At 47.4% G+C, this 18,152-nt stretch overlaps 1 protein-coding gene across 1 annotated transcript in view; it reads right to left on the bottom strand.

Moving 5' to 3' along the window:
* Positions 1 to 18,152, bottom strand: part of LOC135057107 (uncharacterized) — a 180,757-nt gene that overhangs the window by 20,525 nt on the left and 142,080 nt on the right. Inside the window, 1 exon segment of the mRNA XM_063963008.1 lies at positions 268 to 523. Coding sequence (XP_063819078.1) covers positions 268 to 523 — 256 coding nt within the window.

Raw genomic sequence — 18,152 nt, 5'->3', positions numbered from 1 at the left:
TAATTCACGAATCTTAGTGATTACAAAATATATAGTCATTCATATGAGTCCCTTACACAATGGACTACATGCACAGGACCACTGTATCAGATGCCAATTAACATAACAGCACATTTTTGGACTGTGGAAGGAAATTCATGCAAAACTGGAAGAACATACAAACTCCACACATATAAGACACTGCTTAAAATCAACCAGAGCATTATGTCATCATATTGCACGAAGAGACTATTTGACTCTCCTCTGTAATAAGTGTTTATCACTCACCTGTGCTGATATCTGTAGGGATTTCCTCCTCCTTACACTGCTGATCACCCATCACATACGTTTCTTCTTCTTCCTCTGTATCTTCTGCCTTCACATCCATCACATACGTCTCTTCTTCTCCCTCTATATCTTCTGCCTTCATATCAGTCACATACGTCTCTTCTTCTCCCTCTATATCTTCTGCCTTCATATCAGTTACATACGTCTCTTCTTCTCCCTCTGTATCTTCTGCCTTAATACTAATCATGTCTTTATCCTAAATAACCCACAAAAAAACAAAAACAATTTTATAATTTCTGTTCCATTGAGACATTGATATTAGCCAGAATAATAGGATTTTAATACCTACCGGTAAATCCTTTTCTCTTAGTCCGTAGAGGATGCTGGGGATGCTTCAAGAACCATGGGGTATAGACGGGATCCGCAGGAGACATGGGCACACTATAAGACTTTGGGTGTGAACTGGCTCCTCCCTCTATGCCCCTCCTCCAGACTGCAGTTATAGGAACTGTGCCCAGGGAGACGGACATTTCGAGGAAAAGGATTTATTTAACGTTTTAAACTAAGGTGAGATACATACCAGCTCACACCACCAACACGCCGTACAACATGGCATTCAACAACAACGCATGCAACAGCATGATTAACAACAGTCCCACACTGACTGAACTCAGCACAACATGTGCGTAACTACAACCAATAACTGCAGATACCGTCCGAACTGGGACGGGCGCCCAGCATCCTCTACTGACTAAGAGAAAAGGATTTACCGGTAGGTATTCAAATCCTATTTTCTCATACGTCCTAGAGGATGCTGGGGATGCTTCAAGAACCATGGGGTTTATACTAAAGCTCTAGAACGGGCGAGAGAGTGCGGAGACTCTGCAGCACCGATTGACCAAACAAGAGGTCCTCCTCAGCCAGGGTATCAAACTTGTACAACTTCACAAAGGTGTTTGATCCTGACCAAGTAGCAGCTCGGCAAAGCTGTAATGCCGAGACCCCTCGGGCAGCCGCCCAGGATGAGCCCACCTTCCTGGTAGAATGGGCCTTCACCGACTTCGGTAACGGCAATCCTGCCGTAGAATGAGCCTGCTGAATCGTATTGCAGAACCAGCGTGCAATAGTCTGCTTGGAAGCAGGAGCCTCAATCTTGTTGGGAGCATACAGGACAAACAGAGCCTCTGTTTTCCTAACTTGAGCCGTTCTGGCGACATAGATTTGCAAAGCTCTGACCACATCAAGAGACTTTGATTCCGCCAAGGAGTCAGTAGCCACTGGCACCACAATAGGCTGGTTCACGTGAAACGAAGAAACCACCTTTGGCAAAAATTGCTGACGAGTTCTCAACTCCGCCCTATCAGCATGGAAGATTAAATAGGGATTTTTGTGCGACAAAGCCGCCAATTCAGATACCCGCCTTGCGGATGCCAAGGCCAACAGCATGACTACTTTCCAAGTAAGGAATTTTAACTCAACCTTATGCAAAGGTTCAAACCAATGAGATTGCAGGAATTGCAACACCACGTTAAGATCCCATGGTGCCACTGGGGGCACAAAGGGAGGTTGGATGTGCAGTACGCCTTTCACGATGGTCTGGACTTCTGGAAGGGAGGCCAACTCCTTTTGATAGAAAATAGATAAGGCCGAAATTTGTACTTTAATAGAGCCTAACTTTAGGCCCGCATCCACACCTGCTTGCAAAAAATGGAGCAACCGCCCTAGCTAAAATTACTCCGTAGGAGCCTTCTTGGATTCACACCAAGACACATATTTTCTCCAAATACGGTGGTAATGCTTTGCCGTTACTTCTTTTCTAGCCTGAAGAAGTGTGGGAATGACTTCACTGGGAATACCCTTTCGGGCTAGGATTTGGCGTTCAACCGCCATGCCGTCAAACGCAGCCGCGGTAAGTCCTGATACACCCACGGTCCCTGTTGTAGCAGGTCCTTTCGTAGAGGAAGAGGCCAGGGATCTTCTATGAGCAACTCCTGAAGATCTGGATACCAGGCCCTCCTTGGCCAGTCTGGAACAACAAGTATTGCCTGAACGCTTGTTCTTCTTATAATTTTTATCACCTTTGGAATAAGTGAAAGTGGAGGGAACACATAGACCGACGGAAACACCCACGGTGTCACCAGGGCGTCCACCACTATCGCTTGAGGGTCCCTTGACCTGGAACAATATCTATGAAGTTTCTTGTTGAGGCGGGACGCCATCATGTCCACTTGAGGAACTCCCCAACGACTTGTTACTTCTGCAAAGACCTCTTGATGAAGACCCCACTCTCCTGGATGGAGATCGTGTCTGCTGAGAAAGTCTGCTTCCCAGTTGTCCACCCCCGGAATGAAGACTGCTGACAGAGTGCTGGCATGTCTTTCCGCCCAGCGAAGAATCTTCGTGGCCTCGGCCATCGCCGCTCTGCTCCTTGTACCGCCTTGGCGGTTTATGTACGCCACTGCTGTCACGTTGTCTGACTGAATCAAGACAGGCAGACCTCGAAGATGTTCTGCTTGCAGTATGCCGTTGTAAATGGCTCTTAATTCCAGAATGTTTATGTGTAGACAAACTTCTTGGCTCGACCACTTTCCCTGAAAGTTTCTTCCCTGTGTGACTGCTCCCCAGCCTCGGAGGCTTGCATCTGTGGTCACCAGGATCCAATCCTGAATCCCAAACCTGCGCCCCTCCAGAAGGTGAGAACTGTGCAGCCACCACAGAAGGGAGATTCTGGTCCTGGGAGATAGAATTATCTTCCGATGCATGTCCAGGTGAGACCCGGACCATTGGTCCAACAGGTTCCACTGAAACACCCTGGCATGGAACCTGCCATACGGAATGGCCTCGTAGGCCGCCATCATCTTCCCCAGCAACCGAGTGCATTGAAGAACTGACACTTTTGTTGGTTTCAGAATCTGTTTTACTATGTTCTGTATTTCGAGAGCTTTTTCCATTGGAAGAAAAACTCTCTGCAATTCTGTGTCCAGAATCATACCCAGAAACGACAGCCGTGTCGTTGGATCCAACTGTGATTTTGGCAAATTTATCAGCCACCCGTGTTGTTGTAGAATCGTCAGTGAAAGGGCAACATTCTTCAACAATTGCTCCTTGGACCTCGCCTTTATGAAGAGATCGTCCAAGTACGGGATAATTGTGATTCCCTGCTTGCGCAGGAGAGCCATCATTTCCGCCATTACTTTGGTGAAAACCCTCGGAGCCGTGGACAGACCAAACGGCAACGTCTGGAATTGGTAATGACAATCCTGTACCGCAAATCTTAGGTAAGCCTGATGCGGAGGAAATATGGGGACATGCAATTATGCATCTTTTATGTCGACCAATACCATAAAATCCCCCTCTTCCAGCGTGGAGATCACTGCACGTAGAGATTCCATCTTGAATTTTAATTTCTTTAGAAAGAAATTGAGGGATTTTAGGTTCAGAATCGGTCTGACTGAGCCATCCAGCTTCGGGACCAGGAACAGGCTTGAATTAAACCCTTCCCCCCGCTGTGACGGGGGTACCGTGACAATCACTTGACTTTGACACAACTTTAGTATCGCAGCGCTTACTATTTCCCTTTCTAGAAGAGAAGCTGGCATGGCCGACTTTAAAAATCGGTGAAACTCTAATTTGTACCCTTGGGGTACTATTTCTACTATCCAAGGATCCAGGTCCGAGTGCACCCAGACCTGACTGAAAAGTTTGAGACGTGCCCCCACCGGTGTGGACTCCCTCAGAGGAGCCCCAGCGTCATGCGGTGGATTTGGTAGAAGCCGGGGAGGACTTCTGCTCTTGGGAACTTGCCACAGCTTGTGACCTTTTTCCCCGCCCTCTCCCCCTTGCAACAAGGAAGGAGGACCCACGTCCTTTTTTTAATTTATTGGGCCGAAAGGACTGCATCTGATAGTGAGGCGATTTCTTCTGCTGTGCAGGGACATAAGGTAAAAATGAAGACTTACCCGCGGTAAGGTCATTGAGGCCGTCGCCAAACAAAACCCTACCGTTAAACGGTAGAGACTCCATCGCCTTCTTAGAGTCAGCATCAGCATTCCATTGATGTAACCACAACGCTCTCTTTGCTGAGACCGTCATGGCATTGGCCCTTGAACCCAAAAGGCCAATATCCCTTACAGCTTCTTTTAAATATGCTGCAGCGTCCCTGATGTGACCCAGAGTCAAAAGCACACTATCCCTGTCTAGGGAATCTACCTCATCTGCCCACCTTTCAATAGCGCTACTCACCCATGCCGCAGAAACGGCAGGCCTGAGTAGCGACCCTGTAGTGACATAAATGGATTTTAGGGTATTTTCCTGCTTACGATCCGCAGGATCCTTTAGGGCTGCCGTGTCAGGGGACCGAAGCGCCACCTTTTTGGATAGACGCGATAAAGCTTTGTCTACCGTGGGGATTGAGGATTGACTCCCACCTTTCCCTGTCCCCAGAGGGGAACGGATATTCCACTGGAATTCTTTTGGGAACCTGAATCTTTTTGTCAGTATTTTCCCAAGCCTATTCAAAAAGCGCGTTCAGTTCATGAGAGGGAGGAAACGTTACCTCAGGTTTCTTTCCTTTATACATACAGACCCTAGTATCAGGAACAGCAGGGTCCTCAGTGATATGTAATACGTCTTTTATCGCCACTCTTAGCCAGCTTTGGATGTAATCTGGCATCACTATAGTCGACACTGGAATCAGAGTCCGTGTCGGTATCTGTATCTACTATCTGGGCAAATGTACGTTTCTGTGACCCCGAAGGGGTCTGGGTCTGTGACAAAGCATCTTCCATGGATTTCCTCCATGTTTGGTTCTTAGACTCAGATTTATCAAATCTCTTAGTCAACTTAGTCACGTTTGCGTTTAAAACACTCAACATATTCACCCAATCATCCGTCGGCGGTGCAGACACGGTCACTCTCACAGTATTTTCTGTCCCCACTCCAGCCTCCTCCTGGGAAGAGCATTCAGCCTCAGACATGTCGACACACACGTACCGACACCCACAACCACACTAGGGCTATAGGAGACAGACCCACAATAAAACCTGCAAGACGGACACAGAGAGAGTTCTGCCAGCTCACACCCAGCGCCTATCCCAGTACTGAGCCCAGTAAAATGACTGCCCAGACCTGTTAGCGCTTTATATATAAGCAAATCAGCACCAAATTATTTGTGCCCCCCCCCCCCAGTTTTTCACCCTGTTACTTGTACAGCAGTGTGGAGGACAGGGCCAGCGTCTCTGCAGCTTCTGAGGAGAGAAAATGGCGCTGGTCAGAGCTGTGTGGGCTAAGCCCCGCTCACTACATGGAGCGCTTCAGTCCCGCTTAAATCTATGTTTATACTGGCGGGGTCCCTTAACTAGAGCCCGGGACACTGTTACAACTCATGCCAGTCTGATTTGAGGTTTCATGCTGCCCAGGGCTCCCCTCCTGCGCCCTGCACCCTGCAGTGCTGTGTTATGTGTGGGAGCATGGCGTGCTGCGCGGTACCTCTTCTGCCGTCACTGAAGTCTTCTGATCTTCTCATACTCACCCAGCTTCTATCTTCCGGCTTTGAGAGGGGGTGACGGCGCGGCTCCGGGAACAAGCAGCTAGGCGTACCGTAGTGATCGAGCCCTCTGCAGCTAATGGTGTCCAGTAGCCTAAGAAGCAGAGCCCTTGAACTCTTAAGAAGTAGGTCTACTTCTCTCCCCTCACTCCCACGATGCAGGGAGCCTGTTGCCAGCAGATCTCCCTGAAAATAACAAACCTAAATAAAGCATTTTTCAGAGAAACTCTGGAGAGCTCCTCAGTGTGCATCCAGTCTCACTGGGCACAGAATCTAACTGGAGGAGGGGCATAGAGGGAGGAGCCAGTTCACACCCATTCAAAGTCTTATAGTGTGCCCATGTCTCCTGCGGCTATCGTCTATACCCCACGGTTCTTGAAGCATCCCCAGCATCCTCTAGGACGTATGATAAATTAGTGTATTAGATGCAAATAGGACATATAGGGATCCTGTACTTGTGTTACAAATCCTTTTCTCTCAGGCCTTTAAGAGAAGCTGGATACTATGAGATATACAGTGCATCCGGAAAGTATTCACAGTGCTTCACTTTTTCCACATTTTGTTATGTTACAGCCTTATTACAAAATGGAATAAATTCACCTTTGTCCTCAAAATTCAACACACAATACCCTATAATGACAACGTGAAAAAAGTTTTTTTAAGATTCTTGCAAATTTATCAAAAATATAAAACTAGGAAATCACATGTACATAAGTATTCACAGCCTTTGCCATGAAGCTCATAATTGAGCTCAAGAGTATCCTGTTTCCACTGATCATCCTTGAGATGTTCCTGTAGCTGAATTGGAGACCACCTGTGGTAAATTCAGTTGACTGGACATGATTTGGAAAGGTACACACCTGTCTATATAAGGTCCCACACTTGACACTGTAAGTCTGAGCACAAACGAAGCATGAGGTCAACGGAAGGATTGTCTGGAGGCACAAATCTGAGAAAGGGTACAGAAAAATATCTGCTGCTTTGAAGGTCCCAATGAGCAGAGTAGCCTCCACCATCCGTATATGGAAGAAGTTCGGAACCACTAGGACTCTTCCTAGAGCTGGCCGGACATCTAAACTGAGCAATCGAGGGAGAAGGGCCTAGTCAGGGAGGTGACCAAGAACCCAAAGGTCACTCTGTCAGAGCTACAGCATTCCACTGTGGAGAGAGAAGAAACCTTCCAGAAGGGCAACCATCTCTGCAGCAATCCACCAATCAGGATAGAGAGAAAGATGAATGCAGCAATATACAGAGACATCCTTGGTGAAAACCTGCTCCAGAGCGCTCTAGACCTCAGACCGGGGCGTCGACCCTAAGCACACAGCCAAGATATCAAAGGAGTGGCTTCAGGACAACTCTATGAATGTCCTTGAGTGGCCCAGCCTGAGCCCAGCCTTGAATCCGACTGAACATCTCTGGAGAGATCTGAAAATGGCTGTGCACCGACGCTTCCCATCCAACCCGATTGAACTTGAGAGGTGCTGCAAAAAGGAATGGGCGAAACTGTCCAAAAATAGGTGTGCCAAGCTTGTGGCGTCATATTCAAAAGACTTGAGGCTGTAATTGCTGCCAAAGGTGCATTAACAAAGTATTGAGCAAAGGCTGTGAATACTTATGTACATGTGAATTCCTAGTTTTATATTTTTTGTAAATTTGCAAAAATCTTTAAAAAAAAAAACTTTTTTCACATTGTCATTATTATTATTACATTTTATTTATAGGGCGCCACAAGTGTTTCGCAGCGCCGTACAAAGGACAGTACAGGGAGACAAAACTTAGCATCACAGTAAATACATAACAAAAATAGAGTACAGGTAACAAAGAGCACCACAATTCTCAAAACATAATACAGCTTAGATGTAAGTAGCGAGGGAGTAATCATTGTACTACTTGGACTCGGCAGCCATAGATAGAGATGAGCCTTTATGAGTAGGAGAAAATGGAGATTTATGGTAAGAACTTAACTTTGTTAAATCTCTTTCTGCGAGGTACACTGGATTCCACAGGGAATTACATTGGGGTGTAGAGTTGGATCTTGATCCGAGGCACCAACAGGTTAAAAGCTTTGACTGTTCCCAGGATGCATAGCGCCGCCTCCTCTACATCCCCGCCTCCAGGCACTGGAGCTCAGTTTTGTTAACCAGTCCAATGCAGTAGCAGGTAAAAGAGACGACAACAGTTAGTAGCCACATACACTACATTCTCACGATAGGAGTAGGTTAAGTGCATCAGGGTGGGCGCCCTGTGGAATCCACTGTACCTCGCAGAAAGAGATTTAACAAAGGTAAGTTCTTATCATAAATCTCCTTTTCTGCAGCGGGGTACACTGGGATTCCACAGGGAATTACATCAGGGATGTCCTAAAGCAGTTCCTCATGGGAGAGGATGCACTGTAGCGGGCACAAGAACTCGGCATCCAAAGGAAGCATCATGGGAGGCGGAAGTATCGAAGGCATAGAACCTTATGAACGTGTTCACAGAGGACCACGTAGCCGCCTTGCACAATTGTTCAAGGGTCGCACCACGGCAGGCCGCCCAAGAAGGTCCAACAGACAGAGTAGAACGGGCCTTGATGGTAGCAGGAGCTGGAAGGCAAGCCTGTACATAAGCATATGCAATTACCATTCTAATCCATCTGGCCAAGGTCTGCTTATTAGCAGGCCAGCCACGTTTGTAAAAACCAAAAAAGACAAATAGAGAATCAGATCTCCTAGGTGACGCTGTTCTCTTCACATAAATACGGAGAGCCCGTGCCACATCCAAACACCGCTCATTGGAGGATAACCCTGGAGAGGTAAAGGCCGGAACCACAATCTCTTGGTTAAGGTAGAAAGACGATACCACCTTAAGCAGATAACCAGGGCGAGTTCTAAGAACCGCCCGGTCACGGTGAAAAATCAGAAACGGTGACCGACAAGATAAGGCACCCAAGTCTGAAACCCGTCTAGCAGAGGCAATAGCCAGCAAAAACAAGACCTTAAGAGTAGGCCACTTAAGGTCCACAGACTCAAGAGGTTCAAATGGAAACTCTTGTAAGGCAACCAGAACAACCAACAAATCCCAAGGAGCCACAGGGGGACATAAGAAGGTTGAATCCGTAAAACGCCCTGAATGTATGAACATCAGGCAGAGTAGCAATTTTCCTCTGAAACCATATCGACAAGGTAGAAATATGAACCTTAAGGGAGGCCAGACGAAGGCCTAAGTCCAGGCCCTGTTGCAGGAAAGCCAAAAATTTGGCAGTTCTGAACTTGTATGCATCATAATTGTTAGTCGCACACCAGGTGAAGTAAGAATTCCAGAACCTATGATAAATCCGAGCAGAAGCCGGTTTACGGGCCTTCAACATAGTTTGAATGAGCGCCTCAGAAAAACCTTTGGCCCTCAGTACTGAAGCTTTAAGAGCCACGCCGTCAAAGCCAGCCGGGCAAATCCTGGTAGACACAAGGGCCCTGAACGTGGAGGTTTGGGCGCTGCGGAAGTAGAAGAGGACGCTCTATCGAGAGACCCTGCAGGTCTGAGAACCAATGCCGCTTGGGCCACACTGGAGCGATTATAAGTAGTATTCCTCCTACTTGCTTGAACTTCCGTATAACCCTGGGCAGGAGTGACACCGGCAGTGAAATTTCCATGGAAATGCCAATGCTTCCACGAACGCTGCTTGAGGATCTCTTGTCCTCGCTCCGAAGACCGGAACCTTGTGATTGTGTCGAGATGCCATCAGGTCTACATCTGGTAAGCCCCACTTGTCCACAAGGAGTTGAAAAAGTTCAGGATGAAGGCTCCACTCCACGGCGTGTACGTCCTGACGACTGAGGAAGTCCGCTTCCCAGTTGAGGACTCCCGGAATGAACACTGCCGATATGGCTAGCAGATGGCGTTCCGCCCATTGAAGGATTTTTGACACTTCCATCATTGCCATGCGGCTTCGAGTACCGCCTTGATGCTTTATGTACACCACCGCGGTGGCGTTGTCTGACTGTACTTGAACAGGCCTGTTCTGTGCCAGTGGCAGGGATAGTGTCAACGCATTGAACACTGCCCGCAATTCAAGAATGTTTATTGGGAGGAGAGATTCCTCTCTGGTCCACCGACCCTGAAGAGAGTGTTGCTCCAACAACGCGCCCCAACCTCGCAGACTGGCATCCGTCGTTAGAAGGACCCAGTTGGAGATCCAGAAGGGATGACCCCTGCTCAGTTGCTGGTCCTGTAGCTACCAGGTCAGCGACAGGCGAACCTCCGGAGTCAAGGAGATCATGTGAGTCCTGATCCGGTGAGGCAGGCCATCCCATTTGGAAAGGATTAACCTCTGTAGAGGGCGGGAGTGAAATTGAGCGGACTCCACCATGTCGAAAGCCAACACCATGAGGCCTAGTACTTGCATCACCGAGTGTATTGACACACGTGGGCGGGATAGGAAGCATCTTATCTTGTCCTGAAGTTTAAGGACCTTCTCCGGAGACAAAAACAACCGCTGGTTGTGGGTGCCCAATAATGCCTCCAGGTGCAGCATGCTCTGAGCAGGGACCAGTGAGAATTTCTTCCAGTTGATGAGCCACCCATGGGCTTGCAGGAATTGGACAGTCAATTCCAGATGACGAAGGAGAACCTCTGGAGAGTACGCCAGGATCAACAAGTCATCCAGATATGCCAGGATCCTGATACCCTGACGGCTGAGCAGAGCAGTCATGACCGTCATGACCTTGGTGAAAATTCTTGGAGCCGTGGTCAGACCAAAAGGTAAGGCCTGGAATTGAAAATGTAGGTTGCCAATAGCAAACCGCAGGTATTGCCTATGCGACACTTCAATAGGTATATGCAGGTAAGCATCCTGTATGTCCAGGGATACCATATAGTCCAAATGTAGAGTTCTTGCCTTTACCGTATCCGAGGGTATGCTCATCAAGTAAAACTGGCAAGGGGGACAATTCTTGAAAGAGATGGTGTATCTGTGAGTGACGACTTCCCTTACCCAAGCGTCCGAAGTGGTCTTTAACCATACCTGGGCAAACCATAGAAGTCGGCCTCCCACCCTGGTATCCCGCCCCTTCATGCAGCAGGCTTGTCTGTTTTGGAAGCAGGCTGACGGGCAGCCCTGGCACGTTTAGGTTTGGGCTTAGTGGATTTGGAAGTGCGAGCCTGTTTCGGTACGCCTGACCCTTTGCTTTACCTGGAGGTCGAAAGGAACGAAAGGAAGTACTCTTAGCCTTCAGAGCCGAAGGAGTAGTACTAGGTAGACATTCAGTCTTAGCGGATGCTAAGACAGCAACAATCTTATTGAGGTCTTCCCCAAAAAGTATGTTTCCCTTAAAAGGGATCACCTCCAATGTCTTTTTACAGTCCAGATCAACAGACCAGGACCGCAACCAGAGAATCCTGCGGGCCACAATGGACGTAGTAGACGCTTTGGCCACCAGGACACCAGCATCAGATGCCACCTCCTGAATATAATGAGAGGCTGTAATAATGAGAGACAATGTCTAGCATTATCAGAAAAATCAGACGGTAGCACCGCCAACTTCCTGAACCCAGGCTTCAATAGATTTTGCAGCCCAAGAAGTCACAATAGTGGGCCGATGCACAGCTCCAGCCAGAGTGTAAATAGACTGCAAGCAACCCTCCACACGCTTATCCGCCAGTTCCTTCAACAAGATGACGGTAGTGACAGGCAGAGCAGATGACACCACCAGACACGCGACTTGTGAAACCACCGGCGGGGATGTTACCCAATTTTTACTCAACTCCGCAGCGATGGGATAACGAGCTAGCATCTTTTTAGACAGGGAGAATTTCTTTCCTGGATATTCCCAGGATTCCGGACGTATTTCAACTAAGTGGTCAGAATGAGGTAAAACTAACTTAGTGGCCTTCTGACGCTTGAATTTATCAGGTTTCTTAGAGGTAGCTGGAGGTTCTTCGTCATCAACAATTTGAAGAATCAGCCTGATAGCCTCCAAGAGGTCAGGAACATCCACTTGTGTCATAGATTCCCCATCAGAAGCATCTGCATCAGTGTCTGAGGGGTCAGTATATGTGCCATCTTCATAGGATGAAGTATCCAAAACATGTGTGGATTGTGAGGAAGTAATGGCCCGCATAGATGACCCCTTGGTCCTAGGCGGGCGAGGGTTAGGATTATGTTTAGTCAAAGACTGATTCAATCGCTGTAACTGAGAGGACAGAGTATCTGCAGGGACGATATGTGGCTGTAATGGCACAGGAGGTCCCACAGGGGGCGCCAGCCTAGTAAATAGCGTAGTCAGTAAATTAGAGAAAGTTGCCAAAGGTGGGTCTTGATGTGCACCCGCTGCTGCAGGCTGACTGGGGGGTATAGAACCCCCAGCACCTGAACCCTCAGCTGCTACATTTTCCTCAGAGCAATCCGTGGCATCAGCACTGCATGGTGCAGGATCAGTCATGGATCTATCGCCCCGTTTAGCCGACATTATATGAAAGCATAACCTTAGGGTGTAATAGTACAATATACGCAGACAAATTACCTGACATAAAATACCCTGTATTGTATGACTGCAAGCAGAGCACAAACAGAAGATTTAAGAGGTATATGGTGACTGTAATACACAGAGAAAAATACCAAAATAGTATATCCTGTGACACACTATATTATAGGAGAACCCTGATGCACTTAGCCCCCTTCAGGGTACAGAATAAAGGGATAGCAATATGTGTGAGATACACGGAATGGAGATCACACAGCAGCTATGGGCACACACAGTCACATGTACAATGCAGAAATTACTACACACAACAATAAAACTGCACTGGACTAGCAATACTAAGTAACTGCACTACTAAGTAAAGCTATGTAAGTAAATAGATATAACAATGCACAGTAAAGACAGGATGTATATCACAGGGTACTTGTACTAAATAACCCTGAAGTATGCACTTATTCTTAACTAACACTGTCTAAACGACATGTAGAATACTTAAGTGTCCTGTAAAAGCACAGTGCTGATGATGCAGGCGGCTTTACAGAGGAGACATTGCCCAGCAGTCCCAGAATCAGCTCAGTATGTGTGTAATGGTGCCCAAACGCTGACAGGGAGTGAGGGAGACGATGCAGCTCAAGGGCGGGAACATTTGCAGTAAATGGCGCCTGGGGCTGGGGGAGGGGCTACAAGTCAGAGCCTTATCCCCTTATTGGACTTCACCACCGGGTACTGCGGGGCCTATTGAAACAGATTTTTTATAGTCCGACCTGTGCCCCTTGCCCTGGTGGTCTAGTCGGGTCCCTGGAGACCGTGCCGGATCGCGATTTTCAGCGGGTCCCGCCTGGGGGACCCTCTTACCTCCTCCCTACGATGCTGCCACGCGATCCCGGAGAGCTGCAGTGAGCCCTCCGCTGTAAGTACCCGGCAACCAAAGCGCGGGAGTATACAGCGCCGCTGAGGGAGGTTAGGGACCCGCGGCATGATATGTAATAATAAGATTTTAAACCTACCGGTAAATCTTTTTCTCCTAGTCCGTGGAGGATGCTGGGGACTCCGTAAGGACCATGGGGTAAAGACGGGCTCCGCAGGAGATATGGGCACTCTAAAGAACTTTTAGTATGGGTGTGCACTGGCTCCTCCCTCTATGCCCCTCCTCCAGACCTCAGTTAGAGAAGCTGTGCCCAGAGGAGATGGACAATATGAGGAAAGGATTTTGTATATCTAAGGGCAAGATTCATACCAGCCCACACCAATCATACCATATAACTTAGAATATACGCAACCAGTTAACGGTATGAACGAAAAAACAGTATCAGTCAAAGACCGATTGCAACTGTAACATAAACCTTATGTAAGCAACAACTATATACAAGTCTTGCAGATTTAGTCCGCACTGGGACGGGCGCCCAGCATCCTCTACGGACTAGGAGAAAAAGATTTACCGGTAGGTTTAAAATCTTATTTTCTCTTACGTCCTAGAGGATGCTGGGGACTCCGTAAGGACCATGGGGTTTATACCAAAGCTCCAAACCAGGCGGGAGGGAGCAGATGACTCTGTAGCACCGATTGAGCAAACGCGAGGTCCTCATCAGCCAGGGTACCAAACTTGTAGAATTTTGCAAAAGTGTTTGAACCCGACCAAGTAGCAGCTCGGCACAACTGTAATGCCGAGACGCCTCGGGCAGCTGCCCAAGAAGAGCCCACCTTCCTAGTGGAATGGGCCTTTACCGAATTCGGTACTGTCAATCCAGCCGTAGAATGAGCCTGCTGAATCGTGATACAGATCCAGCGAGCAATAGTCTGTTTAGAAGCAGGCGCGCCAATCTTGTTGGCTGCATACAGGACAAACAGAGCCTCTGTTTTCCTAACCCTAGACGCCCTAGCTACGTAAATTTTTAAGGCCCTGACCACATCCAGGGACTTGGAGTCCTCCAAGTCACCCGTATCCACAGGCACCACAATAGGTTGGTTCATATGAAGAGACCACCTTAGGCAGAAATTGAGGACGAGTCCTCAATTCTGCTCTATCCACATGAAAAATCAAGTAGGGGCTCTTGTGAGACAAGGCCGCCAACTCTGACACCTGCCGTGCAGATGCCAAGGCTAATAACATAACCACCTTTCAGGTGAGAAATTTTAATTCCACCGTTTGAAAAGGTTCAAACCAGTGTGATTTAAGGAACTGTAACACCACGTTAAGGTCCCATGGTGCCACTGGTGGCACAAAAGGAGGCTGGATGTGCAGCACTCCCTTTACAAAAGTCTGGACTTCTGGGAGAGAAGCCAATTCCTTTTGAAAAAATATAGATAGGGCCGAAATCTGTACCTTAATGGAGCCTAATTTTAGGCCCATATCCACTCCCGTCTGTAGAAAGTGGAGAAAACGGCCCAGATGGAAATCTTCAGTAGGAGCATTCTTGGTTTCACACCAAGAAACCTACTTCCTCCAGATATGGTGATAATGCTTCGCCATTACTTCCTTCCTAGCCTTTATCAGAGTAGGGATAACTTCCTCCGGAATACCTCTCTCTGCTACCGCGGTAAGTCTTGGAACCGCTAAGGCTGATAGGATTATTACTTTATTACCACCATGTACCAATATTTATGATCCCTTTAGTGGACATGGCTACATAGTGCACACACTATATACCTCTATAATACAAGCGATTAGCTTTTTAAGAGGCACACACGTGTATGATTTGCAAAGTTAAGAGTGTGTTATTTACATATAATGTAAGCGATTGACTTTCCTATAAATATATAGGTGTATGATCCACAAAGATAATAGTGTGTTATAGATTTACACAGCAAGATACTAATCACTAAGAACGACTCTAATACTAGGTACACCAGTGAAGTATCACATCACAAATTCTCACTCTATCTCAGGAATCTGTATTGCAACAATTGTTGCTCTTATGTAACATCAGTCCAAGGACATTTTGCAACATCCCTTTCCTCACCTTTCAACAGTGTGGACTGAAGTGGATATATTTTGTGCCCATATTTATAAATAGCTCAAATTAGATTTTTCTATTACACAGCTTAGTGCAATATAGGGCACCAGTGGCACATTTCCCTTCATGTCCTAACCATCAGTGCTAATGTAGTCTTTGTCATTTATTTAAGAGTAACTTACCTGCATTGCTTCTAGGTAGGAAAGGAGTCCCAATTGTGGTATTCAACATATCTCACTGCATCTATGTACTAGAGGCAGTACCAACATTAAAGTTAGCATAAGGTGACAGATACTCAGAGATATGTGCGTACCGTGTAGGCAGTTTTACAGTCCCAATATAATATTTATTTAATGGTGGCTATATTTAATTTCCCCACACGACATTAAGTATATCTAGGGACGTGTAAACCCTATCCAGTCTGTGTCCTGAGTGGTTTCTGTTTCACACAGAAATAAACAATTATACTAGTTGCAGGAGTTATTGTGGTGACCCCACTTTTTAAGAATCTGTCTTACACAACCTTTCTCTCTATATCACGTATATGTTTGTAAATGTCATGTTTTTAACCCTTATATTTTTCTGTATGTGTCCCATGACAAGGACCCTCTTAATATTAATATAAGCAATAAAAGCTACGTTTTAATTTGATAATCAATTCAACAAATAGATATTGTGCACCCAACCCAACAACCGCTTTCCTAGTTCTTTTTATACGTTGCCATATCCTGGTTGTAATAGGGTCGCACCCCCAGAGAGGCTTGAAGTCTAATTTAGACACACGTATATTGGGGTTCCATTGATTCAGTCATAAATAAAATCTTCAATTTAGATCACCAAGTGTGCAGATATATTTTTCTTTCCTTTTCTCAAGTCTTGGAACATGCAAGGCCCCTGCTGCAACAGGTCTTCCCTGAGAGGAAGAGGCCACGGATCTTCTGTAAGCATTTCCTGAAGATCCGAATACCAGGCCCTTCAAGGCCAATCTGGAACCACGAGTATTGTTTGTACTCTGTTTCGTCTTATGATTCTCAACACTTTTGAGATGAGAGGTAGAGGAGGGAACACATAGACCGACTGAAACACCCATGGTGTCACTAGGGCGTCTACCGCTACTGCATGAGGGTCCCTTGACCTGGCACAATACCTCCGAAGCTTTTTGTTGAGGCGTGACGCCATCATGTCTATTTGAGGAAGTCCCCAAAGACTTGCTATCTCTGCAAAGACCTCTTGATGAAGTCCCCACTCTCCTGGATGGAGATCGTGTCTGCTGAGGAAGTCTGCTTCCCAGTTGTCCACTCCAGGTATGAAGACTGCTGACAGAACACTTACGTGATTTTCTGCCCAGCGCAGAATCCTGGTGGCTTCCGCCATTGCCACTCTGCTCCTTGTCCCGCCTTGGCGGTTTACATGAGCCACTGCTGTGACGTTGTCTGATTGAATCAGAACCGGTAGGTCGCGAAGAAGATCCTCCGCTTGTCGTAAGCCGTTGTATATGGCCCTCAATTCCAGTACGTTGATGTGTAGACAAGCCTCCTGGCTTGACCATATCCCCTGAAAATTTCTTCCTATTGTCACTGCTCCCCATCCTCGGAGGCTCGCGTCCATGGTCACCAGAACCCAGTCTTGAATACCGAACCTGCGACCCTCTAGAAGGTGAGCACTCTGCAGCCACCACAGGAGAGACACCCTGGCCCTGGGGGACAGGCTTATCTTTTGATGAAGGTGTAGATGGGACCCCGACCATTTGTCGAGAGGGTCCCACTGAAACGTCCTCGCATGGAACCTGCCGAAGGGGATGGCCTCGTAGGCTGCCACCATTTTTCCCAGAACTCGAGTGCATTGATGAACAGACACTCTTTTTGGTTTTAGCAGGTCCCTGACCATGTTCTGGATGTCCTGGGCTTTTTCTATTGGTAGAAAAACACTCTTCTGTTCCGTGTCCAGAATCATGCCTAGGAATGATAGTCGAGTCGTTGGAAGCAACTGAGACTTTGGCAGATTGAGAATCCAACCGTGTTGATGTAACACTCTCAGGGAGAGTGACACGCTTTTCAGCAACTGATCCCTTGATCTCGCCTTTATCAGGAGATCGTCCAAATACAGGATAATTGTGACACCCTGCTTGCGCAGGAGCACCATCATTTCCGCCATTACCTTGGTGAAAATCCTCGGGGCCGTGGAAAGCCCAAACGGCAACGTCTGAAACTGGTAATGACAGTCCTGTACCGCGAAACGCAGGTATTCTTGATGAAGAGGAAATATGGGGACATAAAGGTAGGCATACTTCACGTCCAGCGATACCATAAAATCCCCTGCTTCCAGACTGGATATCACAGTCCGGAGTGATTCCATCTTGAATTTGAACTTTTTCAAGTATAGGTTTAGGGATTTTAGATTCAAAATTGGTCTGACCGAACCATGCGGCTTCGGGACCACAAACAGTGTTGAATAGTACCCTTTTCCCTGTTGGCCTAGGGGAACCTTGACAATCACTCGCTGTTGACACAGCTTTTGAATTGCATCTAATACCACTCCCCTCTCCGGGGAAGAGGTTGGCAAGGCCGACTTGAGAAATCGGCGAGGGGGCACCTCTCCGAACTCCAGTTTGTAACCTTGGGATACAATTTCCAATGCCCAAGGATCCACGCCTGATAGGACCCAGACCTGGCTGAAGAGTCGAAGAGGTGCCCCCACCGGTGCAGACTCCCTCCGTGGAGCCCCAGCGTCATGCGGTGGATTTAGCAGAAGCCGGGGAGGACTTCTGCTCCTGGGAACTAGCATAAGCAGGTTTTCTCTTACCTCTACCCTTACCTCTGGCGAGGAAAGAGGAACCCCGACCTCTTCTGGACTTATGCGACCGAAAGGACTGCATCTGATATTGTGGGGTTTTCTTTTGCTGTGGGGGAACAAAAGGCAAAAATAAGA

The sequence above is a fragment of the Pseudophryne corroboree genome, chromosome 3 (assembly GCF_028390025.1).
Source record: "Pseudophryne corroboree isolate aPseCor3 chromosome 3, aPseCor3.hap2, whole genome shotgun sequence".
Lineage (NCBI taxonomy): Eukaryota > Metazoa > Chordata > Amphibia > Anura > Myobatrachidae > Pseudophryne > Pseudophryne corroboree.
This window is presented reverse-complemented; position numbering and strand designations above follow the sequence as displayed.